Source organism: Pristis pectinata, chromosome 5 (assembly GCF_009764475.1).
Source record: "Pristis pectinata isolate sPriPec2 chromosome 5, sPriPec2.1.pri, whole genome shotgun sequence".
NCBI classification, from domain to species: Eukaryota; Metazoa; Chordata; class Chondrichthyes; order Rhinopristiformes; family Pristidae; genus Pristis; species Pristis pectinata.
This window is the reverse complement of record NC_067409.1, coordinates 73,333,788-73,351,326: the sequence shown is the minus strand read 5'-3', so window position 1 is coordinate 73,351,326 and position 17,539 is coordinate 73,333,788. Positions and strand designations below refer to the sequence as shown.

General features: G+C 40.4%; 1 protein-coding gene across 5 annotated transcripts in view; it reads right to left on the bottom strand.

The window, feature by feature from the left end:
• Nucleotides 1–17,539, bottom strand: part of LOC127570492 (dnaJ homolog subfamily C member 13) — a 118,693-nt gene that overhangs the window by 27,440 nt on the left and 73,714 nt on the right. For all 5 annotated transcript variants that reach the window (XM_052016122.1, XM_052016123.1, XM_052016124.1 and 2 more), the window contains 9 exons: nucleotides 17,275–17,454; nucleotides 16,927–17,094; nucleotides 10,705–10,818; nucleotides 9,491–9,607; nucleotides 8,029–8,206; nucleotides 6,383–6,474; nucleotides 3,831–3,930; nucleotides 2,210–2,284; nucleotides 456–568 (listed from right to left, as the gene is read on the bottom strand). In XM_052016122.1, the coding sequence (XP_051872082.1) occupies nucleotides 456–568; nucleotides 2,210–2,284; nucleotides 3,831–3,930; nucleotides 6,383–6,474; nucleotides 8,029–8,206; nucleotides 9,491–9,607; nucleotides 10,705–10,818; nucleotides 16,927–17,094; nucleotides 17,275–17,454 (1,137 nt within the window). The remainder of the gene's footprint in view (nucleotides 1–455; nucleotides 569–2,209; nucleotides 2,285–3,830; nucleotides 3,931–6,382; nucleotides 6,475–8,028; nucleotides 8,207–9,490; nucleotides 9,608–10,704; nucleotides 10,819–16,926; nucleotides 17,095–17,274; nucleotides 17,455–17,539) is intronic.

Sequence of the window (17,539 nt, the reverse complement as noted above, 5' to 3'; positions counted from 1 at the left end):
GGGCAATTTACAGCAGCCAACTAATCTATAAACCTGGTGGGAGGAAGTCAGAGCACCCAGAGGAAAACCATATGATCACAGGGAGAACATGCAAACTTCGCACAAACAGCACCCAAGATCAGAGCTGAACTTGGGTCTCTGGCACTCTGAGGCAACAGGCCTATTGGCTGCACCACTGTGCAGTCTACTTGTGGGAGAAGGCAGAATTAGAGGCCTTTAGCGTAAAAAATACAAGAAATTAAAAGGGGAGTTTGGAAGCAATTGATGCACTGAAACTTGTCAATGGGAGTGGTCAAGGAAAATAACATTTAAAAAGGCTACATATGCACAAGAAGGAATAGGATAATGTTAATGCAGTTAGAGGAAGAATGATGGAATAGAGTGGAGCAAAAACACTGGCACAGATTGGTTACCCTATATATGTACTATTTGATTCTAGGTAAACAATTACATACCTTTGGTCCAACAAGCTTATCTGTGATCATTTTGGCAAAGAGCTCTGCAGTTTGGGCTCGAATTTGAGGATGTGTTGAATTACAAAACATGTCTAGAAGATATATGAGGGCACCTGAAGAGCACAGCAGTAGATAAGTTTACTCTTCTCAAATGTACCCAAAATAAATTGCATAATTGAAATGACAATAATTAAGAGCATATTAATTCCTCAACCAAAAACCTCTTAATGGAGGTGACCAGAGGTTGAATAAACACCTCTAATGAACGTGTAACATTCATGCTTGAATGTAGACACATGCTGACCAAAGATGCCTTTAAAACCTTGGTCTACACATGAAAAAGTACATAGTTTCTTAAGCCAGCTCCAGCTTTCAAAGCAATCAGTTAACTGAATACCCAAACCTTACATCTTCAATACACTTAATGTCCAAAAATTTATTGAGCATCTGCAGCCCTTTGATTTAGGAATTCCAAAGATTTACAACCTTTTGTTTTTTTTTAGGGATTTCTCATCTCAGTTCCATGGCCAACTCTTTATCCCAAGATGATGCCTAAAGTCCTAGATTCTCCAGCAAGAGCAAACAGCCTCTCAGCATTTACCCTGTTAATCCCTCTCGGAATCTCATTTCTCAATGAGATGACCACTCGTTCTAAACTCCAGGGAATATAGGCCTGGAGTTTAGAACGAGTGGTCATCCCAGGGATCAAGCTACTGAATTTGTGTGCTCAAAAAGACTTTACCATTAATGCCTTGTGTACATAATTAAACACAGATTCCTCTATTCTACCTCATTTCCGAGGGCAACTTCTATATTTCCAACAAGTATATTTCCTTCACTTGCAAACCAACACATCTTTCCAAAAACAATAAAACCCCAATAATCCTGCACCCTTGACTTGTGGTGCCAAACAAATTTTCTAGGCCATTTGAAGGTACCCTAATCCAGCTTTATTTTGGTTTTGTTTGGAAAAAAAAAAGTTCCATAATAGTATAATCATTTCAAGGCATTGGGAAACTGAGCCACAGTGAGTGTAAAGGAAACGCAGGACACAGAACTTTGAGTTTTGGCTTCAAACTCTCCAAATCCTGGCTTGCACATGGGTGTAATTGGGTGGTATGGGCTCAAAGGGCCTGTTACTATGCTGTATAAATAAAGTTTTGCACTCAATGCTGGCTCTGGCCACATATCCAGCCCACATTCCCAGCTATTCTGAACAATCAGACACTGAATTATTTGTACACTTTAATAAATGCAGGGAAGTCAAAAGAAAGACCAAAAACCAGATAAGAAAAACAGATCATGCAACTTCATCCCATATTCTAAACTGCAGATATTATAAATTAGCACCACTTTCTTTTAATCCCAAGAACAATACCATTGAATGGAAATTACTTGCATTTGGTAAATAATCCCATTGAAAATACCCATCTTTAACAGAATTATTCAGAAATTCAAGTGTCCAGAAAACCAAAGCTGCACCTAAGTTAGGTTTTAATGGACATCCATTTTAAGCATTTATTCTTTTCACCAATCCATAGTCCATCTATAATTACTACAGCAAACTTTATAAATGTTTACAACATATTACATTCACAGTTTGCTGCTAGAGAGATAATTCAAAGCAAAGCTTGAGATTATTGTGCATCTGCTCAATTCCTTCGCAACAAAACACTGGAGTGAGTATACATTAACATCCAACAGTGGAATCCCAACATCAGTATGTTCAGACAATGGGTCAATAAGAAACTTACCTTTCCCCATGGCTTCTTTTATGATCTTTGTATTTGATGTCAAAGCATAGAGTGTTTCAAGGACGAGCTGGCGACCTAAGAGGCAGATTGAAATTTTAAAGCACCTTAAAATTTGGATACAAGAATACTTTTCTGCTTATCTGCATTTGGCCTCCCCAGTTGCATCACAAGTGAAAGCTTAGCTTATTGCTGCCATTTCTTGTGTTGTTTTGCCACATTTCTCCTTTAAACATATCTTATCTACAATAATTTTCAACTGAGTCAAAATGTCTGGTCTGTTTCCCCCCCCCCCAAGCCATATTTCAGCTTGGGCTCAGGATGAATTGAGAAACAGCCAGGAGAGTTGAGACTAATCACTTTTTTCCTCCCCACACAAAACCTTCCATTAAGGCCAGTTAAATTGTGCCATGGCAAGCAAGGTTTCATCTGACCCAGAGGGAACAGCAAGACTGCAATCAGATAGACTCTATAAATCTGCTGAGGTCCCAAGTTGTGGTGCAGTTTTCCTGGTGTTCCCTTGGAATGACGAGTGTTTCAGAATGACAAAGGGCAGGATGGACAGTGAAGTCAGAATAAACACCGGAAGGTCCAGGATAGTAAATGAGTGATAAACAGACAAAAATGAAGTAAACCCACCTATATGGGAATGGAATGATTTATTGCACCATGTAGACAAGTAATCAACACAGTGCCGAATTATCTAAATTTGGTTTTGCAAACGATTTGAGCAACATCATTCATGCATTCAAAAAGATTCAAGGACAGTGCTAATTAAATAAAAATTCCTTCTAATGTTACATTGGGTTGGGACAGCATTGAATATTTGAAAAAGCTCTCATTTCTCTGCAGGTAAAACTGAAGGTCAAAGCAGACTAGGTTCCCCTCCAACATTTTTTGGAGGCAAGTATTTAAGCTGTGAAAAGCAGCATAATATTGTTTCAAGCACAAGCCTAAAGTCCAAACACAAAATGCTGGAAACATTCAGGACAGTATGCTTCCAGTCTTACCAGCTTTTGCCAAAGCCCACCTCATCATTGCCCATAGTACACAAAATATTAAGCAAGCCCTCCTCTCACTGGTTAACAGGCAGCTAGTATGCTGATGATATTTACAATTTCACAGTGATAAATTACTGGCATGATCAGAAGGCAGGCAAATGAACAAATCATTAAATTCAAGCCTGGCCACATTCTCAATATAGGAGTAACTAAATTTGATGCAGGCCCCTGCCAGATTTCATCGCCCCTGCCTGATAACTCATTTTCAGTAACTCAACTAAGATGACACCAACCCACAAACCAAACCATTTGGATCTATATGCAACTCAATTCTCAACTGCCCTCTGAAATGCTCTGGCCAAGCCATTAAGTCAGAACAAATTGGGGATGCTGACCTAGCCAGCAAGACCCACATTCTGAGAACAAGATGAGACATCAGCTGGACTGAATTTAAATACTTCACAACCCAAGCTAAAAACATCCAGACAAGTTAGTTGCAAAATAAAGCTATAATGCAAACTCAAGGAATCTATTTTATATTTCTTCTCTTCTCCCCCGCACCCCCCCCACCCGCTCCCTTCCCCCACCCCCCACCTCATTTTTGACAATGAAGGTTTACTTACTGGATGGCAAAGAATGCAGTAGAACCAGAAGATTCGAAAGGACTAATGATTCAGCAATGTTATTTACACATTCTTGATTAGCCGTTACTATGTTCACTACCTATGGTGTATGAAAATATTCAAATACATTTTGTTCATGCAACTCTTTGCAAACATTCATAATAAAAGCAGATTTCTAATCCACAGGACTGATCTTTACAGAACTGGAAATTAGAAAACCTTGAGTAAAGACAGTGACCTACATTATCCATACTATACACCAAATTTTCTAAAAGCACATCTTTAGATCAAACATTGGGTTTTGCAAATCACCAGTTATTTTTAAGCATTAACATGTACATAATAAACACCAGGGCTTCCACCCCCCCCCCCCCCCCCCCCCAAGATAGGACTATTACCTCTGCTAAACCTTCAGTCCAACTTGAAGTGTTGCTCCAGCATAAATGCAGCCCTGCCTACTTCTACACTGCAACATCTACAAAGCACGATTATTGCCCCATCACTGACAAATACCAGAGGGGGGAAGCCTAATGGTGTCCAATATTTTCCTTAAAAAAGTTATCTTTTCAGATATGGAAGACAGAGCTCTAAAAGCATTAAATTTTCAAAGCTGCCACTTCCACTAAATCCATTCTATTAAATGCTCTCAGACAACTGAAGTTATACATCAATGCACTGAATTCTTATAAATATACAAAGCTATTGCCTCTTCAGAAAAAGAAAACCCTGAATAGAGCTAACATAGTTAAAGAAAAATATTCCTGAAAAGCACCTTGCACAATAAAAGGCATTATAAAATACAAGTCATTTTTAGTCTAATTATAAACAATTTTGGACATAATGTTTAGATAAAACTAGACGACATAGAGTTAGAGTAAGGGGCAAGAGATGTAGCAGGAATCTTTACCCAGAGAGTGGTGAGTATCCAGAATATACTGCCTGAAAGGAGTGGTGGAAGCAGTTACTAACAGCATTTAAATGTCTAGATGAGTACTTGAATTGCCTGGGCATAGAAGGCTACAGGCCAAGTGCTGGAAGATGAGATTAATATGCCTAATATTGGACACCATTGGGAGGCCCACTGGTCAGCATGGATGTGGTGGACTAAATGGCTTAACACACAAAAATGCTGGAGGAGCTCAGCAGGTCAGGCAGCATCTATGGAGGGAATTGAACAGTTGACGTTACGGGCAGAGACCCTTCAGGACTGCAAAGAAAGAGTGCAGAAGCCAGAATAAAAGGGTGGTGGGAGGGGGAGGAGCACGAGCTGGCAGATGATAGGTGAATCCAGGTTTTTGGTTGGGGGGGGGGGTGAGCAAAGAGGGGAGGAAAAAGTAGGGGAAGAGGGAATGATGCAAGAAGTTGGGAGGTGATAGGTGGAAGAGTCAAAGGGTAGAAGGTGGAATCTGATAGGACAGTAGACCAAAGAAAAAAGGGGAAGGAGGGGGGAAACCAGAGGAAGGTGTGGATGACAGGCAGGTCATGAGGGCAGGGGAGGGGAAAAGAAGGGGGTAAAGGGGCCAGAGGGATGAGGGAAAACAAAAAAGGGAGGGGTGGGGGAGAAACCAGAGGAGTGGTTACCAAAAATTAGAGGAAAAAAAAATCGATGTTGATGCTGTCAGGTTGGAGACTACCAAGATGGAACGTGAGGTGTTGCTCCCCTCACCTACGTCTAGCCTCAACTTGGCAATAGAGGCGGCCATGGGAATGTGTGGGAATGGGAAGTGGAATCAAAATGGCTGGACACCAGGAGATCCTTGCTCTTAGCAGCGGACGGAGCAAAGGTGCTCGATGAAGCGATCCCGCAACCTGTGTCAGGTCTCACCAATGTAGAGGCCGCTGCACCGGGAGCACTGGATGCAATAGATGACACCGATGGATTCACATGTGAAGTGCTAACTCACCAGGAAGGATTGTTTGAGGCCCTGAATGGTGGTGAGGGAGGAGGTGTAGGGGCAGGTGTAACACCTAGCATGGTTGCAGGGATAAGTGCCTGGAGGGGGACCAGTGGGGAGGGGCAAGCGGCCAAGGGAGTTGCATTGAAAGTGATCCCTGCAGAAAGGCAAGAGGGGAGAGGAAGATGTGCTTGGTGGTGGGATCCCGTTGGAGATGGAGGAAGTTGTGGAGAATGATACGTTGGATGCGGAGACTCGTAGGGTGGTAGGTGAGGACAAGGGAAATGGAGGAGATGTGGCGAGGGCTGCATTGATAACAGTGGAAGGGAAACCCCGTTTTCTGAAAAGAGAAGACATCCCAGATGTCCTGGAATGGAAAGCCTCATCATGAGAACAGAAATGGCAGAGATGGAGGAACTGAGAAGGACTGAATGGCTTGTTTCTGACTCTAATCTCATTGCAACCAAAACTGATTCACATCCACACAGTTGAAATGCTGTAACACAATAGTGCACACAAATGGCAGTGTGGAATGTGGATCTCAGTTATTACAAGCCAATACCCGTGTCACAAATTTCCCACACCACTGCAAAAGGTCCAAAAAGGGAAAAACCAGGCTGGAAAGATACCTTAACCAGTAACAAATCCACGACTTACCTCCAATGCAAGCTGTTGGACCTGCCCAGCTCCATGCACCCGTAAGAGAGAAAAGATTAATTTAAAGTGACCAATGCATTCCATTTCGGCACCTGAAACAAAACTCACAACGAAGACCTATAAGTGTAAACTGGAATTTAAAGAAACTGAACAGAGTGCAACATCACAATACAAGAATTTAACATAATCCAATGGAGAAACAAGAGACTACACTCACTGGGTCAAGCAGCATCTGTGGGGGGGGGGAGAAAAAAAAAATCAGTCCTGATGCAGGATTTCAACACATAATATCAACAATTCCTCCCTCCACACCCCCAAAAATGTTGCTTGACCCGCTGAGTTCCTCCAGCAGATTGTTTGTTGCTTAACATACTCCAAGCAGCTTTCACCCTGCAGCTCCTGACTGCCACTCTTCACTCCATCCACAAATTAACATTCTCTAAAATGGCAAATCATCAGGACAAATCACTCCTGGGGAGGGATCAGCAAGCTTGAAATAAATATTTGGAAACCTTGTTTATACAATTGCTCTATGAAAAGGCACTTGGATTTCATGGATAATATTTAAATCAAATTTCTCAGCAAACAAAAAAAGCAATAAATTCCAGCATCCACCAACTACATACAAAGAGTTTGATGCACTCTCGTCATTAATAGATAATGCTGGAGAGAGGTGGAATAGGGGCCATTTCTAAAAAGCAATTCACTTTTCTCTCCAGAAGATTATAAATGGAAAAGGCCGGTGCTCTTCTTAAAAAAGGAAGCACTCAGTGGGAAGCTTGGAGATCAGCATTGATTTGTAAAGGCAATTCACATCCAGCTAATCTAGCTGAATTTGAGCATGACCAAATACCTTGTAACACATCCATTGCTCCTACATAAAGAGTAGGGCATTCAATTTGACTGATCCTCAATCTCAACTTCCTCTACTATTCTTGTACCCATGGATACTTTCAGCTTCCCAGAATCTGTCTTGAATAATCACTAAATTAACTCAAACACAATCTATCCTGGAGGCACAGAATGTAAAAAATCCTCCAAAGAAATTTCTCACTTCATTACTTATTGTAACAGTGACCTCTTGTTCTGGTCTCCATGGCCGGAAAAAACAATCCCCATACCTACCACGCAAAGCTCCTTTGCTTCAGTGGGATCAGCTCTCATTCATATACATTCTAGGACATACAGATTCTCCATCATGTCTGGAAACAGTCTTTTTGAACATTTCAAAGCCTTTAAACAGGACCACAAAAAGCATCCAACATCTTACCTAAACCTTGCATTACTGTAGCAAAAACTTGCTTTTACATCCAAACTTTTGTTTTCATTCTGTTTGCTCTAGCTGCATGTTAACTTTGAGATTGTGACAAGGGACAAAGAGATCCAAATGCTTCAGTCTGACACCATGCACCCTGCTTTTTATATCAAAGTGAAAAACTTCACATTATCCTACAACTGCCATGTTGCTGTTCACTGAATCATCTATACACATATCCCACAAGGAATAGTGCACTTATGCATTTTTAATGGTAAAGAGTGTTAGCCACAATACATAAAAGGCAAATGGATCCTTGATTTGCCATCTCATTCGAAAAGAGAACTTTGCAATAATATGGCATTGCACATTAAAATCAAGCTACACTAACCTGGATTGTTTTTGATGACATTACGTAGTGCTTCCAAAGCCATTTCAGCTCGCCTTAATCTGTCTTCATATTGATCAGATTCCACTTTTCCAGTCTGTGTGATGGCCATTAGTGTGTGTAGGTATTGTGCTTGTGAGCCTATATAATCAAGCAGGCTGGCTGCAAATGCCTTTGGAAACTGAGAGAAAAGGCCACAGCATTAGTCTTAATGAAAATTTGCTAGGTGTCAAATTTCATTGTTTGTTTCCACAGCACAACCTCAAACAGTAAAGTTACCAAACAAAAATAAACATTTTAAATGCTCCAACTAAAGCAAACTTATTCTGTCTATCAGCTAATCCCTCAATTTGGCACAAAGATACAGGTGAAATGGGTGAAGGGCTTCAGAAAATGTAATAGCAACCAGATTACAATTGTCACAGACAACTAAAAGCACCAGACATTGCATAAAGCCTAAAACATCAATCAGGTTGCCATGCATCAAGCTTCTTGATCAACGTTGGAACTGTACTGAATAAGGCAAGTTGAATGTATTCCATCACAAACCTCTTGGGCCTTGGATAAAGTGGAAAGCTTCGAGTCAGGAAACAAGTTCGAATGATTGCCATGAATGAATCCAGAGTTGTTACTTAACCTTCAGCTAGTGACCTCTTCACATATCATGTGCAGTGCGCTTCTGGTATCAATCCTGGTGCTACATCATGGAGTATTCTCTCAATAACTGAGGTTAATATTTCTTTTTTTCCCTCATTTCATTGATAAATTGGATTGCATGACAGCTACACTGATATGCCTTATACCATTCTCCAAAAAAGCTTAGCACTGTAGAAGTCAGGCAAGGATATAAATATCATCAGGTAAGGATATAATTGTTCAAAAGGTTAGAAGTAGAAACTCAGGGCAAATAGAGTGCAAAGGTAAATTTCAGGAAAAAAATGGAGAAAAGGTTTGCACCAAATATCTAGATGAGCACTTATATTGCCTAGGCATAGAAGGTTATGGACCAAGTGCTGGGTAACAGCATTAATATGGATGGGTGCCCACTGGTCAATGTTGACAAGTTGGGCTGAATGGCCTGCTTCCCTGCTGCATGATTCTGATTCTATAACTACTTGAGTAAAAGGATAGTGCAACAGGATCAGGAATCAAAGTAAATTCACATGGAGACAGTGGGGAAACTTCCTGTCTTCACTAAAGTAAGCAATGCTGCTAGTGATTAAATGGTAGAGAAAGGATGTAGGGGAAAATGGGCAGAAGTTGTGTACCAAAACAAATGGGTCAGATTCCAGAGGAAGAAAGCAAATACCAGATATTCACGTGTGTCATTAATTTTGGAATACAATAGAAATAATTTTCACCCACTTTTTCCATCAACTTTAATTATTTTTATATGACAGCTTTGAAAATCAACCAAGACAACCATTTTGTTTCTAGGGAAAGAACCAAGATGGTGCAATCTTACCTCTAATGGGAATGCTGGTTGTTCATTGTAGACTCGGACAAAAATTTCACCGACAATGAGCTCCTTAGCATGTTCGCTGAAAACAAACTCTGCACCATAATTTTTATCACAATCCCCCTTGAGGAAAGATATTGAGATTACTTTAGGTGCCAACCAATGCATTTTGGATTTTTGCAGTAATACAATTTTCTGTTACTGGAAACATGGCTTTTAGATTGGTTAAAAATTGGGCCATGAACAAAAAAGAAAAAACAAAAGATACTCAACAAATGATGATCCTTCATTATGAGTATCAAATATTTCTAAATATGCCATGTATTAGGGTAACAAAGTGACAACCTTCTACATTAAATTCTACATTAGCATTTGGACAGAGTTAATTTGGACTGAATAGCAGCAGTGTGCATCAGTCCAAGCTGACTTTGGTACATGGTGAAATAGCAGAGACAATGTACCAATTCCACTAACCCAGTATTAATTTAACTACAAAAAGGGAGTCATAACAGATTTTGTATACCACCTGCAATTTAAGCAATTGTACCCAAGTTGCCCCCAAGTAGTTACCCAGCCTCTCGTAAAATGTTACATAAATAAAACTCTCTCCCAATGCTGGCATGCCAAAGGCCATCTTCAGTCCCCACAGCAAATTCCATTCCCCACCATTGGCTACCTACACCATTCCACGGCTGAACCTGTGCCCATTATAACAGAGCTAAACTTCTGACTCTGGTATCTACACCAAGACCACCTACTTCCATCTCTAACCTGCTCCATCAACAACCCTGTCCAAGTTATCTAAATTAACATCCAAGCCGTTGCATCTTCAGAACAGTCTACCTTGATACCATCCAGACCTGTCTCCCATCTTGTACATTGCGTGAACTGTTGCCCATAGCACAATAACTTAAGTGAATGAGATTTCTCTTGCTCCAGTGGCCCTCCAATTTAGAAATAATTCATTTTAAATTCCATCATGGGCTCTCCATTCCCCATCTACAGCCTTACAGGACTCATTTCTTGCATATTCCAGATTAACTTGCTCCGCAACCAGACCCCAATATCTGGAATTACCTCTCCAAATACCTGCAACTCTTTTTAGCCTAGTTTTCAAACACACTGGAATATCCCCTAACAGTGCTTAGAGTACAAGTGTTAACTGAACCAGCTTGACTTGCTCCATTACTGTAAAGTCAGAATTTAAATGTGTGCCTCACCCTTTTTATCATGCTTTCCTGCTGTGCTTCAAGGAATTCCAGCAGTTCTGCTCTGGTACCATTGCTCCAGATCAAATATGGGTTTTCAGTGTTACTGTTGAGCATTTTGAGGATCTGTTTAAAACAAAACACGTTCTAATATAGAAAGCAAACCTGATTATTTCAATTCATATATAAAGGTGAAGCCTGACTAATGTCAAGGTTTAAAATAAAGGTAGTCTTAAGAATAGCCTTGACATCAACCATTTCTCACCACACTGGAATAAGGCAATTTAAATTGGGCTTGATTAGAAGAAAAGAGCACAAGAATAGACCAATCAATTCCTTATGCCTGACCCACCATTCAAAAATAATGGTTAATGGTGATATTTTACCTCAGTGCCACTTTCTTGCATTAACCTCTTACTCTTTGATTTTGTTTTAAATATCCAAAAATTTATCGATTAGCAACTCAAACTCCATAGCCCTCCTGGACAGAGAATTCCCAATATTCACTGATCTCTGGATGAAGAAATTCCTCTCATCTGTCCTGAATGGCTGACCTTTTGTTTTGAAGCTGATTTCTAGGTACCACAGCCACATGGAACCTCTTCCCCACATCAACCCGATCAAAACACCAAAGAATTTTGTACATTAATAAATTCACTTGTTCTTCTGAACTCGAGTACAGGCTCAGCCTGCTCAATCTTGCCACACTGAACAATCTACCTGCATGCAAGGAATCATTCCAGTGAACTTTTGTTACAATTCTATCACAAATATATTGTGAAGTCAGATCCATGCACAATATTCCAGGTGCAGTCTCATCAGGGACCAAAGTCTTTACACTTGTCCTCATACTTCTGCAATAAAAGGCCAGTACAAGGGCTCCCTTGTTAACAAATGACCCCGCCTTATGGAAATCCAACTTTTGCAAATTCTCCCATACATTTTTAAAGTATTTTTCAAGCTAGTAATAATACATTTCATGGTATTCACTAGTGATTGGATACAGCATGTGTTCCATTAGTTTAAATTATAGGTAGCGAAAGGGTGATTATTCAATGAAATGAAATTATAACAAGTGCACGTAGTGATACAATATGGATAGCTATATGGATACAATATGGATAGTGAACATTTGACTTATGGAGAAATTGGCTTAAACAGCTCTCCCTTTGCATAACCAGGGTCTGCCTTATATTGTTGCTGAACCTGCACATTAACTTTCAGTGATTCAGATACAAGGGCACCCATCTCTGAACACCAAAACCTTGCAAGCTCTTACCATTTAAAAAAGATACTCCATCTTTATTTTCCTACCAAAGTGGATGACCTAATTTTTTTCCCCCCACATTAGCTTACCTATGCCTTCACTCATTCACTTGGCTCTTGCCACAATGTTACACCTTACCTCCAACAAACTGCTCATGGGAATAGAGCCAAATAGTGAACTGCTCAATCTACAGTGACTACACTCCAGATCCAAGGTCACCCTGTCTCAGTAGACAAGCTGGCAGTTTAAGCATGATGCTTGCTTTTGCACACTTGGGAAGCCAAGCTCAAAGACATTAACTCATTCACCAAAACACAGGAGAGGACAGATTTCGGTTCTGCATCTGCAACACCAAGGTCCTCTACCAATCTGTCACCACTGCACCACACTACCCTCCAACAACATGGGCCACTTCACACATCTCAGGAGCCACCTCTTAAGGCGGCAGACATTGATGAAACTCACCATCACTTTCAAATAAGCCAGCACAACCATTTTGGTCAACTGGAGGGAGAGTATTTAATGATCAAGACATCAGCCCTGGCACAAAACCTATGATCTACCAGGCAGCAGTGATCCTGCCCTCCTATATGCTTCCAAGATGTGCAATACCTATAAGCAGGTAGGTCAAGGCGCTGGAAAAAATACTACAACTGTCTCTGCAAAATCCTCCAAGTTCACTGGAAGGAAAAATGAACCAACTTCAGTGCCCTTTCCCAGCCCAAAATCCCCAGAGGCCCAAGTTATACTCAGTTGGCTACAATGGGCTGGCCATGTCATTCACATGCCTAACATGAGACCCCCAAAATAGACACTATTCCCAGTTCCACCTTAGGAGATGATTACCAAGCAAACAGGATATGCTCAAAACTTCCCTGTATTATTACAACATCCTTGTACTATTACAACATCCTCAGTGACTTAGCATCAGAGCATGAGAAAGTCCCTTTCAGCTAACTGTCCAACCTTCAAACCCTCGCTTAGACCAATCCTACACCAATTTCATTTTATCTCCCCACATTCCCATCAGATTCTACCATTCATCTCCATACATGCAAAGTCTATGCAGGCAGCACCAGAGATTAAACCCTCATCTCTGGTGCTGCCTGCACAGATTTTGCATGCTCTCTGTGATGTGGATGTCCTCTGAATGCTATTTTCTTCCCACATACCAGGAACGCGCAGGTTGGTGGGTTAAATAGTCATTGTAAATTTGCCTTAATATGTAGATGGGTAGTAAAATCTAGAGGGAGCTGATAGATGGTAGGATTAGTGCAAATGGGTAGTTGATGGTCACGATGGACGGTGGACTAAAGGGCCCATTTCCCTGCTGTATCTGACAACTTTGGGATGGGAAAAGAAAGCTGGAGCATTCAAAGGAAACCAATGCAAATCACAAGGAGAATGTGCAGACTCTACATAAACAGAATTGAAGGTCAGGATTGAACCAGAGTTTCTAAAACAGAGGAAGCTGCTGAACTAGTTGCACCGCTGTACCACCCAAGGACACCTGGCCTTTAACTGCTTAAAGTGGATAAGCATTCAGGATGGTATCAGGAATCAAAGTCATGCATCAGGTGGACACAGGAGCCATGCATAATCAGAAGGAACAAACCAGTTCACAAACTACCTATCCCCTCTGTCCTATCGAAAGCCAATTTCAACCCAATTCACTACTCCTAGGAGGTCTGTCTTCTTCCTTGAAAATGGATGAACTTTGCACAGCATCCTTCATTATTTTTAATGAATTTAACATCCCTTTCATAAACATTATATAAAAATTCAGGTCCACCTCCCCCCCCCCCCCCCCACTTTGACTCTTCTGAAAAGTACCCTGGAACATTTAACTCTAAACTTTGGACACTTTTCAACCATGTCTCAAATAGCTCTTACGTGATACTTATTCTACAGCAGTGTTTGGATTTTGCTCATTTTAACTCAAACTAGCTCCATCACAAGCAAAATGTGGAGCAACTAGCAGAGCAATGAAGCTTAATAAAGGTCTTCAGCCAATAAGAAATTACTCTTCAACTGAGACTTTGGCCATTTCTGAATAAGTTAGTTCATTAACTACTGACAATGGGCACTGGTCTAGTGAATTTGATAGGTGGACTTGAAGCACCTTGGTTGAACATTCCATCAAGATGACAAATCTGGTGGCTCAAACTTCTGGACAAAAAGGTCACATTGCAAGAAGACAGCCTGCTACAGCATGGGAGGCTGCAGTAACATACAAATACCAGGGCTCAGCCAAAGCAAATAGTTTAATCTATATGGTTGAGAGAGGACGACAGCAATTTGCCATAAAGGTGGCAGGGGGCAGAGTGCCAAAAGTATGGAAGATAAATAATGACATCTCTGTAATTAATCAGGTCCTGGAATCAGTGACCTACCAAAAGTTTACAGACCCAATACTTCAGAGCAGGGGGATTTCTGAAGTCTGAATCAAAGTTAACTGTTGGGATCAATTGTAGAAGGCTGCTGAACAGACCAAGAACTAATTGATGCTAATGCAAGGGACAAAAATAAAAAAATTCAGCTCCAGCAATTCACCACGAGCTCAGCATGCCAGAACACCTACAGTGGCATGCAAAAGTTTGGGCACCACTGGTCAAAATTTCTGTTACTGTGAATAGCTAAGTGAGTAAAAGATGACCTGATTTCCAAAAGGCATAAAGTTAAAGATAACATTTCTTTAATATTTTAAGATTACTTTTTTATTTCCATCTTTTACAGTTTGAAAATAACAAGAAAGGAAAGGGGCCCAAAGCAAAAGTTTGGGCACCCTGCATGGTCAGCACTTAGTAACACCCCCTTTGGCAAGTATCACAGCTTGTAAATGCTTTCTGTAGCCAGCTAAGAGTCTTTCAATTCTTGATTGGGGGATTTTCGCCTATTCTTCCTTGCAAAAGGCATCTAGTTCTGAGATATTCTTGGGCTGTCCTGCATGCACTGCTCTTTTGAGGTCTATCCACAGATTTTCGATGATGTTTAGGTTGGGGGACTGTGAGGGCCATGGCAAAACCTTCAGCTTGTGCCTCTTGAGGTAGTCCATGGTGGATTTTGAGGTATTTAGGATCGTTATCCTGTTGTAGAAGCCATCCTCTTTTCACCTTCAGCTTTTTTTTATATATACAGATGGTGTGATGTTTGCTTCCAGAATTTGCTGGTATCTAATTGAATTCATTCTTCTCTCTACCAGTGAAATATTCCCTGTGCCACTGGCTGCAACACAAGCCCAAAGCATGATCAATCTACCTGCAAGCTTAACAGTTGGTGGTGTTGTGGGGGGGGGGGGGGGGGTGTTCTTTTCATGAAATTCTGCACCCTTTTTTCTCCAAACTTTCCTGCATCCTCACCACAAAATTCAGCGTCAGAAGTTTGCAAAGGAACATCTAAACAAGCCTGATGCATTTAAACAAGTCCTGTGGACTGATGAAGTCAAAATAGAACTTCTTGGCCACAATGAGCAAAGGTATGTTTGGAGAAAAAAGGGTGCAGAATTTCATGAAAAGAACACCTCTCCAACGGTTAAGCACGGGGGTGGATCGATCATGCTTTGGGCTTGTGTTGCAGCCAGTGGCATGGGAAACATTTCTCTGGTAGAGGGAAGAATGTATTCAATTAAATACCAGCAAATTCTGGAAACAAACATCACACCGTCTGTTTAAAAAAAAGCTGAAGATGAAAAGAGGATGGCTTCTACAACAGGATAACAATTGTAAACCCACCTCAAAATTCACAATGGACTACCTCAAGAGGCACAAGCTGAAGGTTTTGCCATGGCCCACAGTCTCCTGACCGAAACATCATTGAAAATCTGTGGATAGACCTCAAAAGAGCAGTGCATGCAAGATGGCCCAAGAATCTCAATATTTTGCAAGGAAGAATGGGCGAAAATCCCTCAAACAAGAAATGAAAGACTTAGCTGGCTACAGAAAGCATTTACAAGCTGCGATACTTGCCAAAGGGGGTGTTACTAAGTACTGACCATGTAGGGTGCCCAAACTTTTGCTTTGGGCCCTTTTCCTTTTTTGTTATTTTGAAACTGTAAAAGATGGAAATAAAAAAGTAATCTTGCTTAAAATATTAAAGAAATGTGTCATCTAACTTTATGCCTTTTGGAAATCAGGTCATCTTTTACTCAGCTATTCACAGTAACAGAAATTTTGACCAGTAGTGCCCAAACTTTTGCATGCCACTGTATTAACATGGAATAATTTTAAATATCATTTTTTCTCTGCCACCTTTATTGAAAAAACTCCTTTGCTACCATTACATTAGCCAAAAGGAACAATATAAACTGAGCTACAAGTCTATATAATTTTAACTACTGGAGACCAATACTCTAGACATTCAGAAAATACTTTTCACTTAAACAAAAATCGTACTTTGGCTTTGAAGTTATTCACAGATTTGAGAGCATTAAAGTATGCAATGGCACTCATCCCTTCATTTGATTTAGTCCTAAACTCCAAACCTGCATTAAGCCACCTTTTTCCTCCTTTAACACGCTCCACAAAACCTACCCCTGACTAGGCTATTTGCACTAACATCTCCAGTTGCAGACTGCCAAATTTTGTTTGAGGGGCTTTCATAAGCTGCTCAAGGTCTTATTAATTTTAATATTTTTTTAATAAAGATCAATTTTAAAGTGCTACCAAATTAAAGTCATATGCCAAGATTCATTTTTTAGCATCTTATCACCAAACTGCCAAGGGATCATTAATTGGAGAAGCACTTATGTGAAAACATCTTGCTAACAAAATGACTAATCTCTCTTCTACTGAGGGAGAGACTATGAAAACCTTACAGTATTACTTTTGCTCCAAAGTAATTCACTAACAAGCTGTTAACAAAACCCATGTTACCTTATTGGCTGTGGCATCACTCATACAAGCGAAACTTGTTATTGGCATGGATAATTTAAGGAATTTCATGCACTTAAGAGTGAAATAGAACATCACCTCTGCTGGACTATCTTTAGAAAGCCTTCTTGAGACATAAGGTGATAATAAAGCTGCCAAGCATTTCCTTATGGTAGGGTTTTCAGGCGTTGCCTTTTCTCCTGGCAAATAACCACCTAATCGACTCAGAGCAGTTACACAGATCTTTGCAAGACTGTTAGAAACTTCCTGTTTAAAAGAAACAGAACAATTAATTTTGCTACAGACTATATTGCAGTATTTCTTAAGGTAAAATTATATAACAATATTTAGATAAGCTAAATGGAATTCTCCAAAACCAAACTAAACTAATTTTCATTTTAGAAATCGAAGTCTGATAAACACTAAAATAATGCTAGTGTCAACTACCTGCTGATTGGTTTCTTCAGACTTTTGAATGCCACTTTCTTCCAGTGTGTAGTCATAGTTGAAGAGATAGACAAGAAGGTGCCACAAAATACCAGCTTGAAACAAATGCGTCTGTAACCAGTAATCCACAGAAAAAGAACCGATACATTCTACTGCCAACATCGCCATCCGCGGTAATTTCTGTGAAAGATGGGCACATAGAACACGTATAAAAACTTAGGTGGATTAAAGCACAAATAGGAGATTTTACTCACTCCATTGTATG